Here is a 15,299-nt window from a genome sequence, read left to right as displayed (position 1 = left end):
TGATTGGCTAGGCGTCTCTGACCGCACGTGATTGACTACTGACGGCCAGAGCCCGCCCCCTCCGCGCCTTCGGCCCGCGGTCGCCAGGTGTCCTCGCGCCGCTAGTCCGCGAGCAGCCTGGCAGTTTGACTCTTCCTCCTCGCCGGTCCTCCTGCTTGCGTCCATGGCCACCGCCACGACGGAGGAGCCCTTCCCATTCCACGGTCTTCTGCCAAAGAAAGAGACCGGAGCCGCCTCCTTCCTGTGCCGCTACCCGGAGTATGACGGACGCGGGGTGCTCATCGCTGTCCTGGACACGGGGGTCGATCCCGGGGCCCCGGGCATGCAGGTGAGGCGGCGCCGAGGGCCGGCGGCCGAGAGGGCCTAGCCCGAGCCAAGCCTTGATGGCCGGACAGCTCGGGGCGACCACCAGGCCTGGTTCCGGCTCCACACAAAAGCGGCGTGGTCAGCGTGGCTGTTCGGTATGGGGGCCGCGGAAAAGCCGTGCCGGCCAGCCGGGGCGTGCCAGCAGGCCCCGCACCTCCTAGCGAGGATTTGAGAGTTTTTAATCCTGGGGGCGCGGGGGACCGTGGAGGCGACACCGATAGGGTAGCAGCCCTGACAGAGCTCGTCAGTGATGTGGTTTAGAGATTGGATTTGGCAAGACCAGCAAAGCTGGGTTCCCAGAAGACAACCCGGTACGCGCTTCCGGAATGGTTTCTTCTGATACTTTTGTTTCTTCTATTTTTAAGTTATCTGCTGTGTATTTGTGTAGGGTCCTTGAAATCTCCAAGATTAGTCTTTTTACATAAGGCACAACCATTTTATCTGGGGCGGAAATATGCATGCATTTTAAACTCCTTAAAACATAAGAGGACATACTTTGCTTATGACTTCCCAAAATGACTTAATTTTCCTTAATGCAAGTTCGAAGTCTTACGGCAGGGATCTAACTGAAAAGTGTTTTTTTTTTTTTAAAATCGGAGTAAAAAACATTTTGTTTTTTAAACTAAACTATCCTTTAACTAAAACCCACTAATAAATGCTTTCTAATCCCTGTTGAAATCTTTCCTGACTAACCCTAGCACTTATTTTCCTCCCTTAACGTCTATGAGATAGATACATCAGATTATATGGATAAGATATATCATCTTAATCATTGTTTCTCATTAAAGAGGGGTGCTTAATAATTCCTCTCCTAGCCCTTGGTTTTCCTCCCAGCTTTAGTTCTGTCTGACAACTAGCATAAATGCATAGGAAGATAATTGACATAAACTTTAGGAATTAGTGCAAGGGATAGGAAAGAAGCCTGTGTGGCCACTCTATTTCTTCCCTCCTCTGGGGTACACCTGTGCTCTGGAACACAGGGTGGTGGTCCTAACTGGCAGTCTCTGATTAGAAGTTCAGGTAATGAGTTCCCTCCTGGTGACTACAGCTGTTATTTTATTAATAGTAATTGCTAAGGCTTAAGTTACGGTGACAGCAGTGCCACATTGAGGGTTTATTGCACAGTGGAAGTGCTTCCTGTTACAAAGCAGTGTGTGTTTACTTTCCGTAGGGTGTGTGGGAGAACAGCTAGGGTAAGGGGCTCACTGGTTCTTTTGTTAGAGGATCAGAAAATTTTGCAGTAGTAATACTCAGTGGGCATTTGTGAAATTTCCAGTACTGCTTATCAAAGTATTTTGTTTCTGTAAAGTAGCAGTTTTCAACCCCTTAGAATTAATTGACAATTGAGAGAATCAATTACCTGTGACTTAGAGTGCTTAAAAAAAAAGTTTAAAAACTATTTTTTAAAAAATCCTAAATAAACACTAAATGTTTAGTAGAGGAATTCATGCTGGGTCATTGTCTGAAGGGATAAATATGTTTGATATTTACATACAACATAAATATCAATAAAATATTGAATCAAATGAAAACATAAGATCATCTAACATTACTTTTCAGATTCTAAACAGATTGGTGTTTTTTTAATTTGGCAAGAAATTTCACATAAGTGACTTTAATTTTTTTTCTTACCTGACAGAATTCTTTTTAGCACTGTATATTCATGATTAAAGTAAGAAAGCAAATAGAAAGAAAAGGAAAAGACTAAAAGAGGAGTCTTACCTGCCAAATGGGATCTAAATAAAAAAACTAGAGGCACAATTGAGAACTTGGAGTTCTCTCTAAGCCAGTAGTAACCAGTTATCTCCTCCTTTGATAACTTCCTTAGGCCAAGCCCTTTTGTCGCAGCATCAGGGCGTATTTAAAGTAGAGGGCAGTGCCAGGTAAGGTAGCACTCTCCTGTATACAGATAGCATGAGGAGAGTAATGATTACATAAATGATTAAATATTCCCTCAACAAGCATTCAAGTACAAATCCATTAAATAATGAACTCCTGAAAACTGTGACTTTCACAGAGGTAACAGGTGAGATGTCAGGAAAACTGACTGAGATCATGAATAGGTTTCCTGACAAGATAAAACTTGGTCTGCGCCATATATATAAAAGCAATTCTCACTGCCAGTAATCTTTCTATTGATCATGCTTCACCTTTATAAAGTTATTATTCATGAAAAGCAAGCCAAGTATCACATACTTGTTCAAAACAAAGTCGGTTTGACTCAATTTTTAAATTCTATTATAAGGCTCAGCAGCAGCCTTCACTCTGGGGTTCTTTCTTGAATATTTGATTTCCATCTTTTCCAGGCACCCAGATGTCTCAGGCATTTGGTATTTAATCTGCCCAAAAGTTTTCTATAATCATTTGCAAACGGCTACTTCATTACTGATTTAATTCAACCCTTGGCTAGGTTTTAGCTTTACAGATGTAAGGTCTACTCAATCCCTACTAACAGTGATTTCAGGTTTTCTCCCTTTCATTCTCCTTCTAAGTTGTAAATACCCCTAATAAAATTTTTCATTTTATTACTGCCACTTAGCATTTTTTCTGGTTAAAATTCTTGGGAAACATATATCAAATTTATTTATTTATGAAATCTGCTAGTAATAAGCATTTTTGTTGAAAAAAGACATGTGTATGCATAATAGAGGACTACAGTTTCCTCTTGGAGGAAAACAGTTTGGGGTAAAGGGTACCAGTAACCCCTTAGAAGTTTAATGCACTAATTCACTAAAATATCCATAAGTAATCATATATACATACATATTAATTGGTTATATAGTATTCCTATTAACTGTCTTCTACTTATGGTAGTTGGTTTAGTTTCTGCAAGTTGAGCATTGTTTTCTACTGTGTTTTGTGGCTACCTTCTTAACTCTTAGATCATAATTTCTACTCATCTGTTATCTCAACTGATAATAAGCTTTCTAAAAGCAAGAATCCTTTTAAATTGGTTAAATTCTTAGAATAAAAGTTACTAAGTAGTGATCACATATGAAATCCCTTGCTTAATAAACATTTTCAATATCTCCCTTGAAATTTCAACTTAACTACTTATACTCACACTATATTGTTTGTTTGCTGAACTTTTGTTTTTGATGATTTACAAGCTTACCACCTCTTGTTCTGGTCTTCTCTACAGATGCTTAATGAATGGTTTCTACCCATTCTACCCATACTAGTTTCTGCTTCATAATAGGTACAGTGGAAAAATAATATGGAATCCTGACATTTTGGGGGAAATCTTTAGGCAGTTTCTCTTTATTCTGCTAACATATCCAGAAAGCATATCCAAGTCTCTCCCTCAGGAACAGAGAACTTATTACTGTTCCTTTCCCCAAAATTTCATTTTACAGGTTGCATCACTCACCCATACACCTCTTCTTCCTCAAAGATGGACAGCATATTTCCACTATTACCAGTTAAATTTTCTTCTTATCCCAAAGCTTTACCGCAAATTTTTCATATGGTTTTGCCTTTATATTTTTTCTAGCCCTAAATTCTCTAGTCTCTGAAAAAATCTTCAATAGATTTGACAAGAAATTTAAAATTTCTGCATTTGTATTTTGTGTCTTTACTTCTTTATATGTGCATACTTGTGTGAGTAGTGGGTGCTTTTTATAAGTAAAATTTATGGAACTAATACATATAAATCCCATTTGGCTTTTATCATCTTTTTCTTTGTTCACATACTGATAATGATTTATTTTACTAGTTTAATATGATTTTAACTTTTTTCTAAATTGTGATATTGAGCCTTCTGAATCAGCATTCTTCTAGTTATAAATATTTAAGAAAACTGAAGAACTGTTATTTATAAAAAGAGTAGCTATTAAAAAAAAAAAAAGAGTAACTAAACCTGACAGGCCCTTTGGAGCATCAAATCATCATGCTCTCAGTGTTTAAAGGCAACATGACACAGTTCTATGTGGGATTCACCAGCTGTACCTTCTTAGCTCTATCACGGAAAAAAATGTGCATATTTTCTGAAAGTCACTTCTTCCTTGAGTATATGTTAAATACAAACAAAGCTCTTCAAATACTGTAGCGGAAATACTTTTGTATTGGAGAAAAGATTCATGGTGGTTAAAAGGATTTAATAGTAATGGCTGTTAACGCTGGTCTTAACGACTTACGAATTTTCTAGGTGGAAGAAAAGTCTTAAAGACTATGCCTGTTACTGCTTTAACATTTGCTTTTTTCCCCCTTCTTTCTCTTTTTTTCAGACTTTGTATTTCTATGCTTAATACCTGCTGGTGTGTACTTACAGTGTACACACATAAGTACTGTTTTAACCAGTTTATATATTTATTGTGCAAAATGATGGGTTTCCTTATGAATTTTTATACATGTATATCCCAAAAGACAATAAATAATAAATGGGAACATGATTTAGAAAGCTCTGAATAGAACAGGGCTTGTGAGGTGGCTTATTGGGTAAATGTGCCTGCTGCCAATCCTGAGTTGAAGCTTCATGATCCACATGATGGAAAGAGAACCAACTCCTATAAGTTGTCATCTGACTTCTACTTCTACTCTGACATGCTTGTACTCGCACATACACCCATACATACAAAGTAAATAAAATGTAATTTTTAAAATGTACAACTATCCAAATATGAAAAAATTCTCAAAATCCTTAGTTATCAGGACAATACAAGTCAATGCTGTATTGAGATTCCAGCTTAACCAACTCAGAATTTCTGTCACCAGGAAAGCAACAGATAATGGTGAAGATGAGGTTGAAGGCTGCAGAAAGAACCTTATATACTCGTGGAAATATATATTAGAACAGAATGGAAATCAGTATTGAGGTTTCCTAAGTACATATTGAATGCAACAACTTGCCGCTCCAAAACTAACCCTCAAAGAACCTATCAATTAATTCTTCTGTGAAAATATCCTACTTTTGTTTCCTGTAGCAGTAGTATTGTGGCTGTCATGAAAGTTTATGGCTAGTAAAGAAGCATACCTTACCAAAATTAGAACTAATGCTAAGGAATCCATGTTGGGTCATTCAGTAATTTAAAAAAAAAAAATTAAACCCAAAAGCACTGTTTGTTGTTAGGTGTATGTTGGGAAGTTGAACTGCGTGGAGATAATAGCTGTCCCTATGGCCCTTATACTCTTAACAGAAGAAAATCAGAGCCACTGCATTGTGTATTTCATTGCAAGTTGGAGTGAAGTGAACAATGAATCGTATGATGATCAAGTTCGGGATAGTGAACACATTAAGAGATCGTCGGGGAGGTTTTTCTGAAGGGGTGATGATGATATTGTTCTAAAAAACTGAAATGTACGATCAGATGCTTTCTATAGCTGAAGGAATAGAGAATTCCAAAGATCATTGTCTGAAAACAAGAGTAAGAAAGATCTGCATTTTATAGGCAGTGCTGCCACAAAACTTTGAGTTCTGAGTGTTCTATGAGTCTGTAGGAAAAGATTTTAAAGGAGAAGAATAATAAAACATAGTTTGTCTTAATAGTACACTGAGGGGGGACAGCTGTGAAAGGAGAGCCTTTGACGACATGATTACACAGGCTTCTTCAAAGTAACTAACTTGTAACTAACCTCTTTTTGCCCAAGAAGTTGTACACAACCCCAAGTATGTAGGGAAATAAAATCCATATACAAAACAAGCATTTACTGCTAAGTCGTAAAGTTTATTTTAGGGGCTGGAGAGATAGCTCAGTGGTTATAAGCTCTTAATTCTCTTGGAGTGGACCAAAGTTCAGTTCCCAGCCCCACATGGTAGCTCAGAACTACTTCCAACTACAGTTCTGAGGATCCATCACCCCCTTTGTCCTCTGAGGTCACCAAGCACATATGTGGTACTTACATACAAGCAAGTACTCATACACATAAAATAAAAATAAATCTTTAAAAATTTTGGTTACATATAATGGCATTTACTAAAAGCAAAAAACAAATGTGTATACATAATAAGATGAAGAAACTTTAACATATCCAATTTAAAGATAAAGTAATTTGATATTTACATGCTGAGGTGTGATGAGGAGAAAATATTAAACACTTTATTTTCTGAAATTAAACCATTTGGTTTCTATAAGAGTATAAAATTTCATGCAGTAAAAATATTGCAGTCTGTAGAGTACAATAGATCAAGTCAGCCTGAGGTGTTTCAAACAAATGTTCGATGAATTTTGTGATGTGATGGCGTGCACAATACAAAGTATGCATGTTGAATGTTAAAAACCAACTCCACAGTTCTTATACAGTGCAGCTAGCGTTGAGTGCTGCTACAAATACTTCACATTTATTAGACTTTTAGTTTTTAATTAAGTTTTGGTTGTTGCATATTCAGTAATCTTGCTAGCTTTTTTTGTGATACTTCACAAGATTAAGTGACAGGACATTCATAAAGAGTGAGTTTCAACTCAGTTTAAGAAGCTGACACCTACATTAGGAAAGTAAGAGATGGTAGTGATTTAGCAAGTTGGCACAATGGTAATAGCAGAAAATGGATTTGAATTCAATTTTAGAGGAAGTACTTCCTGATAGCTGTGATGCAGGGTGTAAACTAGATAATCAGAGAAACACTTTTGTGTCCAACTTGAACAACTCTGTGTATGGTGATACCTAAAAAGACAGTTTGGAGAAAAACAAATTTGGGAGTATGTTACCTTTGAAATTGGAACTTAATAAATTTAAAGTCGTGGTGTACTATCCAGTAATGGAATACTGTTTCTATCCAGTCTAAAGCTCACTTTCTTCAGATAACTTGCTCAGATGTTGCCTTTTCAGCAAGGCCTTTTCTTGGCCAACCAACTTAAAATGGAAGAATCTATATTATTTGTCTCCTGTCTTCTGCTCATTTTCTCTCAGTACTTTACATCTTTATTATTGTCTATTTCCTTACTCTGCAATATATAAGATAAGGTATTTTTGTGTACTAACAGCAGCTATATCCAATACCGAAAGGGTTATAAATATTAAAGAAACACATGTAACCACTTGAAGGGTTGTATATTCTTTTGTGTCTAATTTTTTTGTTAGCGTTCGTTATACTTTGTCTTAATTCAGTCATATTTTTAGTATAAAAGAATTTTCACAGGCAATTTTATTTATATATGTACATGCACATGGATATACATTACTTTCTTTAAAGATAATAACTAATATTTTATTTGTCCCAATTTTTAGATTACAACTGATGGAAAACCAAAAATCATTGATATCATTGATACAACGGGAAGTGGCGATGTGAATACTGCTACAGAAGTAGAGCCAAAAGATGGTGAAATTGTTGGTCTTTCTGGAAGAGTGCTTAAGGTTGGAACATTTCTCTTATTGAGTGGGTTTTTTTGTTTCCACCCTTCTTCTTCTTTTTGTAATGTTGCTTCAAAACATCTAATGTTTTTAACTTAAATTAGCACTACAGTAGTATTTGCCTGTTAATTGCAAAGTGAATATCTCAAAATCCCTTGGATTGAAATGAGAAGATGTTCCCTGTATTCCAGGAACCTAGGTGTGATGTTGATTAATGTATATAGTTGTGAATTTCTAATGAAGTTGTAAATTGTTGGCCATGGCTATGGTTTCATTTAAAGGCTTAGTTAGCTTGGGTGCATTGAGAAGTTAGCTGTACTATGGATGTAAGTTGTTTTTTCGTTTGGTTTGATTTGGTTGAGGCAGAATCTATGTAATCCTTGCTGCCTTGGAACTCTATGTAGACCAGACTGGCCTCAAACTCAGAACTCTGCCTGCTTTTGCCTCTAGTACTACTATTAAAAGCTGTACTACTACACTTTGTTTCTTTGCCTCATGGCACTCTCCACAGAGCTGTTTTGTAGTGTAGCATGGCAGCTATTCTCAGGGCAAGAGACTATCCAAGGTGAAAGCCTTGGTCTTTTTATAAGGAAGTTTACAAGTGAACAGTTTATCTCTTCATTGTATTTTACTTATTGGAAGTCAGTCAATAAATCAGCAGACACATGGAAGAGGTATCTTATGACAGCATAACATAACATCCATACTGAGGGCCATCTTAGAACTTCATTGTTCAGTAAAGTACTTAAAATTTGGAGTGTTTACTTTAATTGAGGTGAAAAATGGTTTTAACATTAAAATAGTTAAAATAGTTTTGCTTTAATCATATTCTTAGTGAACCTGACCATAAAGAAATATTTAAATCCTAATACTGACCATCTTAAATGACTGGCTTTCTTTTATTTTGCCATTGGTAGAAAGACATGGATAAGCTAAGCATGAGACAATACCTATAAAACAATTATAAAGCAATTCATGAGTGTCTGGTTAATGAATTTAGAGGATGACAAAAGAAAAAATTGAGAGCGGTTTTTAATTTTAATCTTTTAAGACAAGTAGACTTATTTTGAAGTGCATTAATCTAGGATAGTAAATTGTATATCTAATGAGCTTGCAGATGTAGAATTACATAATTTTTTGTTTGGTTGGTTGGTTGGTTTGGTTTGGTTTTGGCTTTTCGAGACAGAGTTTCTCTGTGTAGTCTTGGCTGTCCTGGACTCGCTTTGTAAACCAGGCTGGTCTTGAACTCACAGAGATCTGCCTGCCTCTGCCTCCTGAGTACTGGGATTAAAGGTGTGAGCCACCATGCCCGGATTCATAATTTTATTCTTAGTTGCTTATTTTTAGATAGCTGTAATAACCTTAGCATTAAATAAGCCATATGAACTGTTGTCACTAATGTTCAACGTTAGAAATTATATGTAATATGTAACATTCCTTACTAAATAAGATAAAACAATTAAGACTGATTTGCTTTTTACTCATATGCAGACTGCAGCCCATTATATTCATTACTTCATTTGCTATGCACATTCTCCAGGGAGTTGACATCTAGACCAACTTCCCAGTCAATACAGGGGGAGCTGCTGATTTGTTAAGTATGGATAGCTTGTGAAATGGGATGGTGGAAAACTAATTGCTCTCCATACAGACTTTTGGCCAGTTTTTCCCTTTTCCATCCACATATACAATATACTTAATCAGGTATTTAGATGTTTTTCAGTGGTCAGAAAGAAATAATTATTAGTCACTGGTACTGTGGCTACTTGCATCTCCTTAGCTCTTTATGACACCATTTTCTAAAGCTAGCACAGTAAGTTTCTTTGACTTAGCTATTTAATACAATAAAGTAAATATCTGTCTCCATTTTTCCTTTTTCCAAATAGCCCTTAACAGCCAATAGAACCTCATTGTTCTGCTTTAAGACTAGGTACAAGGTAATATTTTGAAGACTTTGGTAGCCATTGTCTATAGATGATAATCCTTTGTCCTTTCCTCCAGACCATAACCTATTTCAACTTATGTGATAATCATTTCTTTGTTTTCTACCTTTGTGCAGATATATAAAATGCATTATTTAATTTTTGCTGTTTTTCAGCTTTTCATGAATACCCTCATGTTAATATCAGTTCTTCTTTTGTTGGTATTTACAAGATTTGAGATTCTTGAGACTTGCCTTTATCGTTGTAACAATAATTTGTTCAGTTTCATTGCTGAGTAGTATGCTATGGTTTTTGTACTGCTATATTGAACTGTTTGTTGCAGTTTAGACATGAGTGGTAGAGCTAGACAGCCATAGGCATGTTCTTTGATCAGCCTTCCTGTCTATTGCAAATCCCAGCTTTTATGATAAATTAAGCTTTAAAATAACAGGTGATCTTAATTCTGGAGAGGTAGAATGTGTCAACTAACAGAGAGCATGAGAACAGTCATGACCCTTTGAGTCAGTCTCAAAGGGAGTTAACCAGGAAAATGTGGATGTTGACATTCTCATTTTCATAATGCTCCGTTGTGGTTAAATGGTCTTGAGACTGCTGATAGATTGGTTGTTCCCACTACGGTAGGTAGCTGAGGTGCTAAGGTATTTTCCCTCACATGCACTAATGCACATCCTTAAAAGACCTTGCGTTCATTATTTCACTTACTTTCTAGTTTTATCTTCCCCTCCCATGATTTGGGAAGAGAAGAGGGTCTATTTACTCGATGAATATGCCACCCACATCATAAATATTCATAGAAACATCTCTAAGGCATATATGTTAGAACAGCAGTGCTGCCACCCACTTTTGAGACAAGCCAACTCTTCCCTCTCCTTTGGAGTGCTTGCAGCTTCCCTGCCCCCCCCCATCTATCCCTCCCCTCTTACTGATTTTTTAAAAATTAACCATTTTATTTTTTATGTATACATTTACATTATTACACATATATACAGTAAACTACCTATAGCAAGAATAACCATGACACAGTCAGGAATTATATAAATGTTCCATTCTTAGTGTTTTGGCTATTTGTATTTGACAGCCTTGAAGAAAACATCTTTCCTATCTTGGTGCTTCTAAAACTCTGAATGTAAATAAATCTCTATCATATCTTGTCATTATCAACTTAAAACATCTATCTCGATCTAAAAACATCTTAACCCCTGAACAACTAAGCTTCACTGTAAAACTAAGCTACCTGATCTTCAACTCCATCAAAGACTTGAGAAGGAATAAACTTGATTACCTGAATATGCCAGGAGTACAGGTTGGTAGCTTTCTAAATGAGAAGATGACAGAGACAGTTTGCTACCTGAATTGTCACCCAAAACTCTCTGTAATATTGGAGCATCTTCGTCAAGAAAATAAAATCTTCCCACCACATAATAATCACAACATTACATGTACAGAACAAAGAAAAAATATTAAAAGCTGCAAGAGAAAAAGGTCAAGTCACATATAAAGGTAAACCCATCAGAATTACACCTGACTTCTCAACAGAGACTATGAAAGCTAGAAGGGCCTGGACAGAAGTCACTCAGCAAAACTTTCAATCACCATACATGGAGAAATCAAGATACTCCATGACAAAACCAAGTTTAATCAGTACCTAGCCCCACAGAAGGTACTAGAAGGAAAACTCCAACTCAAGAAGGCTAACTACTCCCAGGAAAACACAGGAAATTAATAACTCCACATCCACAAATCCAAAACACAGAAAAACACACACTCTACCACCACCAACATCAAAACAAAAGGAAATAATAACCACTGGTCATTAATAGCTCTTAACATCAATGGTCTCAACTCCCCAGTAAAAAAGAGACAGCTTCTCTTAAATTGTGTCTTGCAACTGAAATTTTTGCTTCCAAGAATAGAGACCACATACCCACCCGTCCAACCCCCCCCCCAAAAAAAAGTCATATGGTTTGGATTATGCAATATTTCCCCTGGTACACAAAAGAAAATAAATGTGATGCCCCCCCCCCCAGTTGGTGGTGAAGTTTAGAATTATAGCCACATTTAAAAACCATTAAAATAAATTTGTTGGTTCCTGTGATAGAACTAGATTCTAAATTTTTACCTTCCTGTTGTTTGTATAAGTAATTTTATTTTATCTTTCTATTAAAAAAAACTATTTTTAAAGCCAAGCAATGGTGATGTACACCATTAATCGCAGCACTAGGGAGATAGAGGCAGGCCAATCAATGTGAGTTCGAGGCCACCCTGATCTATAGATCGAGTTAAACACCAAAATTAATAATAACAACAATAATAAATAGTAATGAGATAATTTGAGAGAGTGTTATAGATCTTACATGGAATTAATGTGATATTATAGTGTTTTGTCTATAAGGATACAAAGAGCCCTGTTTAATATATGTGCATTATCTGTATGGTACTGTTGTCGAAGAATGACACTCTTACTCTAGTAGGAAATCATTGTAAAGAAAGTTCTGAAAATTGCTTCTCCTCCCTGCTACTTAATTGGCACAAGTATGCTAAAGTATGATGAGGTGTCAGCTATGTTTAAGAACTCGTTTAATGAAGTAGTACGTTTTCAAAGGATTTTATAAACTATGAAGCCATAGTGACATTAAGTGACCGCCTAGAATATTGTATTTCTCATATACATAAGCCTGTTTACCCAATGTGAGCCAGTAATATATTGAAAAATGAGTATACAATTTGTTTTACCTATAGATTCCTGCAACCTGGACAAATCCTTCAGGAAAATACCATATTGGCATTAAAAATGGATATGACTTCTATCCAAAGGCTCTCAAGGAAAGGATACAGGTAATGAGAAACTCAGTATGAGTTGCTTGCAAATGTATGTGTTTAGATTAGTTTCCTACATAAAGAATGAGAATTTTGTTTGGTGTTGGTTTTGTAAACTCTCATGAGGTCTTAAATCTTTGAAGGTCTTGGACTTGAAAGACTATTTAAGGGTATGGTTTTTACTTAAAGTAGTTCTTAGTCTTGGGTACATGTACTATTTAGTTTAGGGAAGAATAAAGCAAAACTAAACTAAAGCTTGGGTTTGTGGGCGTTTGTTCATTTGTTTTTTGGGGAGAGGGTAGTGACATAATCTGAGCTTTAGATTTTTAAAGGACTTTCATGAAGTACAGACCTCTTTATTTTTGTTCTTGTATTTTTAAAGAAAATGTGCCCCTTTTATATTGTCTATTCTTGCTCTCAGTTTGTTATCACTTGGTATTACTCTGTTAATCAGCTCTAAAGCTATTGAAGTGTGTGCATGAGAACCACAAGTTTGAGGCTGGGGAGATGGCTTACTCCCTTTGCATCAAACCTAGGCTTAGTTCCCAACAAGGGCATCAGATGACTCATAACCACCTATAACTCCAGTTCCAGGGTATCTGATGCCCTCTTCTGCCTTCTGTGGGCACCAGCATGCATATAGTGCACATAAATTCACACAGAGACACATACATACACATAAATGAGATAAAATGTGTTTGTAGTTAAGGAAGAGCCAAGTGTGGTTAGAAGTCTGTTTTAAAGAGTTGCTATCCAGTGGAACTTTATATTATGATGCAAATGTTTGAAGTGTTTAATATCTGCTCTATTAAGGAAACTGCTGTGGGTTGCTATACTACACAGTGCCATTTCCGAATACTGCTGTGACACTAATTGCTGATGCAAGTCCAGAGTTCTTCAATTGTAAAACAATTCCTGTCAGTAATCCTAATAGATGTAGGGGGGCTAATCATAGGATATTCTTCTTCATTTGAGAAGAATATACTTCCATGGACCAGAACATATTTTATTACACATGGTTTTAATTGAATATAAACACACAGAGGTCATGGCATTTTTAATTCAGTGTATTATATTGTCAATTTTGATAAAGAACAAATTGACAGGAATATAGATCATATAGTTGAAGTAGACTCTTTCTATCTAGACAGTCTAGTTTATTAGTTTAATGAAAGGATTCTTTTATCTAGCAGACTTTTGTTAGGAGATACTATGAGATAAAGAATGGTAATAATGGTTAAGACCAATTTCAGAAGCATGGAGCCCTGTCAGGTGAAAGAGGCTGAGGCGTCCTCAACAAGAATGACTGGGGATATCCGCCCTTCCCAGTGAAGCTGCAGTCTTTCTTTAGTCATCATCTTGTATTTGCCTGTCCTTATTTTCCAATTTTGTATGGATTTATGAGTCAGTATTTTCTACTTTAAATGACAGAGAATTCAGACTGTTTCCTTAGATGATATACTAATTTTGGAGAAGAGTGGGTATAAGTTGAGAAATAATATAAAAATATTTGGTATGACTTGATAAACTTCTTATCCAAACCAACTTCCTTAATTAATTCATTACTTTTTAGTTTGGTTGGTATTTTTTTGTTTATTTTATTTTATTTTTTATTATTTTTTTTTTTTACACATAAATTTATATTGTTACATATATATACAATAAGCAGCCTACAGCAAGAAGAACCACAAAAAAATCAGGACTTATATAAGTGTTACATTCATAGTGTTTTGGCTGTTTGTATTTGGCAACCTTGAAGAAAACATCTTTCCTATCTTGGTGCTTGTAAAGTTCTGAATGTAAATTAATAACGATCATATCTTATCTTTGTCAACTTAAAACATCCATCTAGACCTAACAACATCTTAATCCCTAAACAACTAAGGTTAATTGTAAAGCTAAACTATCTAATCTTCAACCCAATCAGAGACTTTAATTATCTGAGTAGACAGGAAGTACAAGTTAGCAGCTTCCAAAATGTAAAGATGACAGATAGTTTACTGCCTGAATGGTCTCCCAAAACTATAATGTTGGAGCATCATCTTCAGCCTTTTGTCCCAATATATCTGACAGGCATGTTTGTGAGGCAGGAGCTATTGAGGACTTGCTTACCCTGATTTGGCAGAGTTTGGCCATCCACTCTACCTGTATCCAAGTTTGCCCATTTTTAGGCAGAATTCTGTCTGGCAGAAACGAGGACATTTTGTCCAGTGGCTGGTTTGGTTTGAAGCCATCTCCAGAAGGAGGTTCTTTGATACTTATCATCTTCTCTGAGGTAGGCTGGGTGTTGCCAGGAGTTAGCCTGTCTTATTGTCAAAGAGTCTTTAAAATAATAAAAACATCTTTAAATGCCATATACTATATGTCTCTGACATTTTTGAAGATGTTATATAACTATTTTACCTTATCTATCTATAGAATTGTATCTATCTGTTAAACCTGGGATGTATATTCTTGTGATAAAAATAGGCTAGTAATTGACATGGCCATGATTTGATCAACTAACAATTGACTTGTATTAATTATCCTAATCAGCCCGTAATAGCACTTTCAAAGTATTGGAAGTAAACCTTGTACTATAATTGAGTTGTATGTGTGTAATACTTTATATTAGAGTATCAAAATTCAACTTATTTTGCATCAGTATACAAAATTCTATACTAGTGAGTTAAAAATAACCTTGTGAGCAACAATTAGCGCATTAAGTTGAGGAGTAGATTCACTACTTTTTGTCCTATCATCCCTATATATTTCTATATTCCTCCTTCTTTCTTTTCAACCGCTATCTCCAAGCCTAAGAAAGAAAGATAAAGGAAAAGAGCAACATCCCTGAGTCTAACCGTGTTTTCACTCTGAATAAAGACCAATAATAACTTGTAACCA

General features: G+C 36.0%; 1 protein-coding gene across 3 annotated transcripts in view; it reads left to right on the top strand.

Moving 5' to 3' along the window:
- Nucleotides 1-99: 99 nt before the first annotated feature.
- The window catches only part of TPP2 (tripeptidyl peptidase 2), an 80,499-nt gene continuing 65,299 nt past the window's right edge, over nt 100-15,299 (top strand). Inside the window, exons 1-3 of one of the 3 annotated variants that reach the window (XM_084780714.1) lie at nt 100-328; nt 7,531-7,659; nt 12,339-12,434. In XM_084780714.1, coding sequence (XP_084636840.1) covers nt 164-328; nt 7,531-7,659; nt 12,339-12,434 — 390 coding nt within the window. In that variant the 5' untranslated portion in view covers nt 100-163. The remainder of the gene's footprint in view (nt 329-7,530; nt 7,660-12,338; nt 12,435-15,299) is intronic. The other 2 variants (XM_084780712.1, XM_084780713.1) reach the window with 2 other exon arrangements.

This window comes from Acomys minous (assembly GCF_964271855.1).
Source record: "Acomys minous genome assembly, chromosome: 4".
NCBI classification, from domain to species: domain Eukaryota; kingdom Metazoa; phylum Chordata; class Mammalia; order Rodentia; family Muridae; genus Acomys; species Acomys minous.
This window is presented reverse-complemented; position numbering and strand designations above follow the sequence as displayed.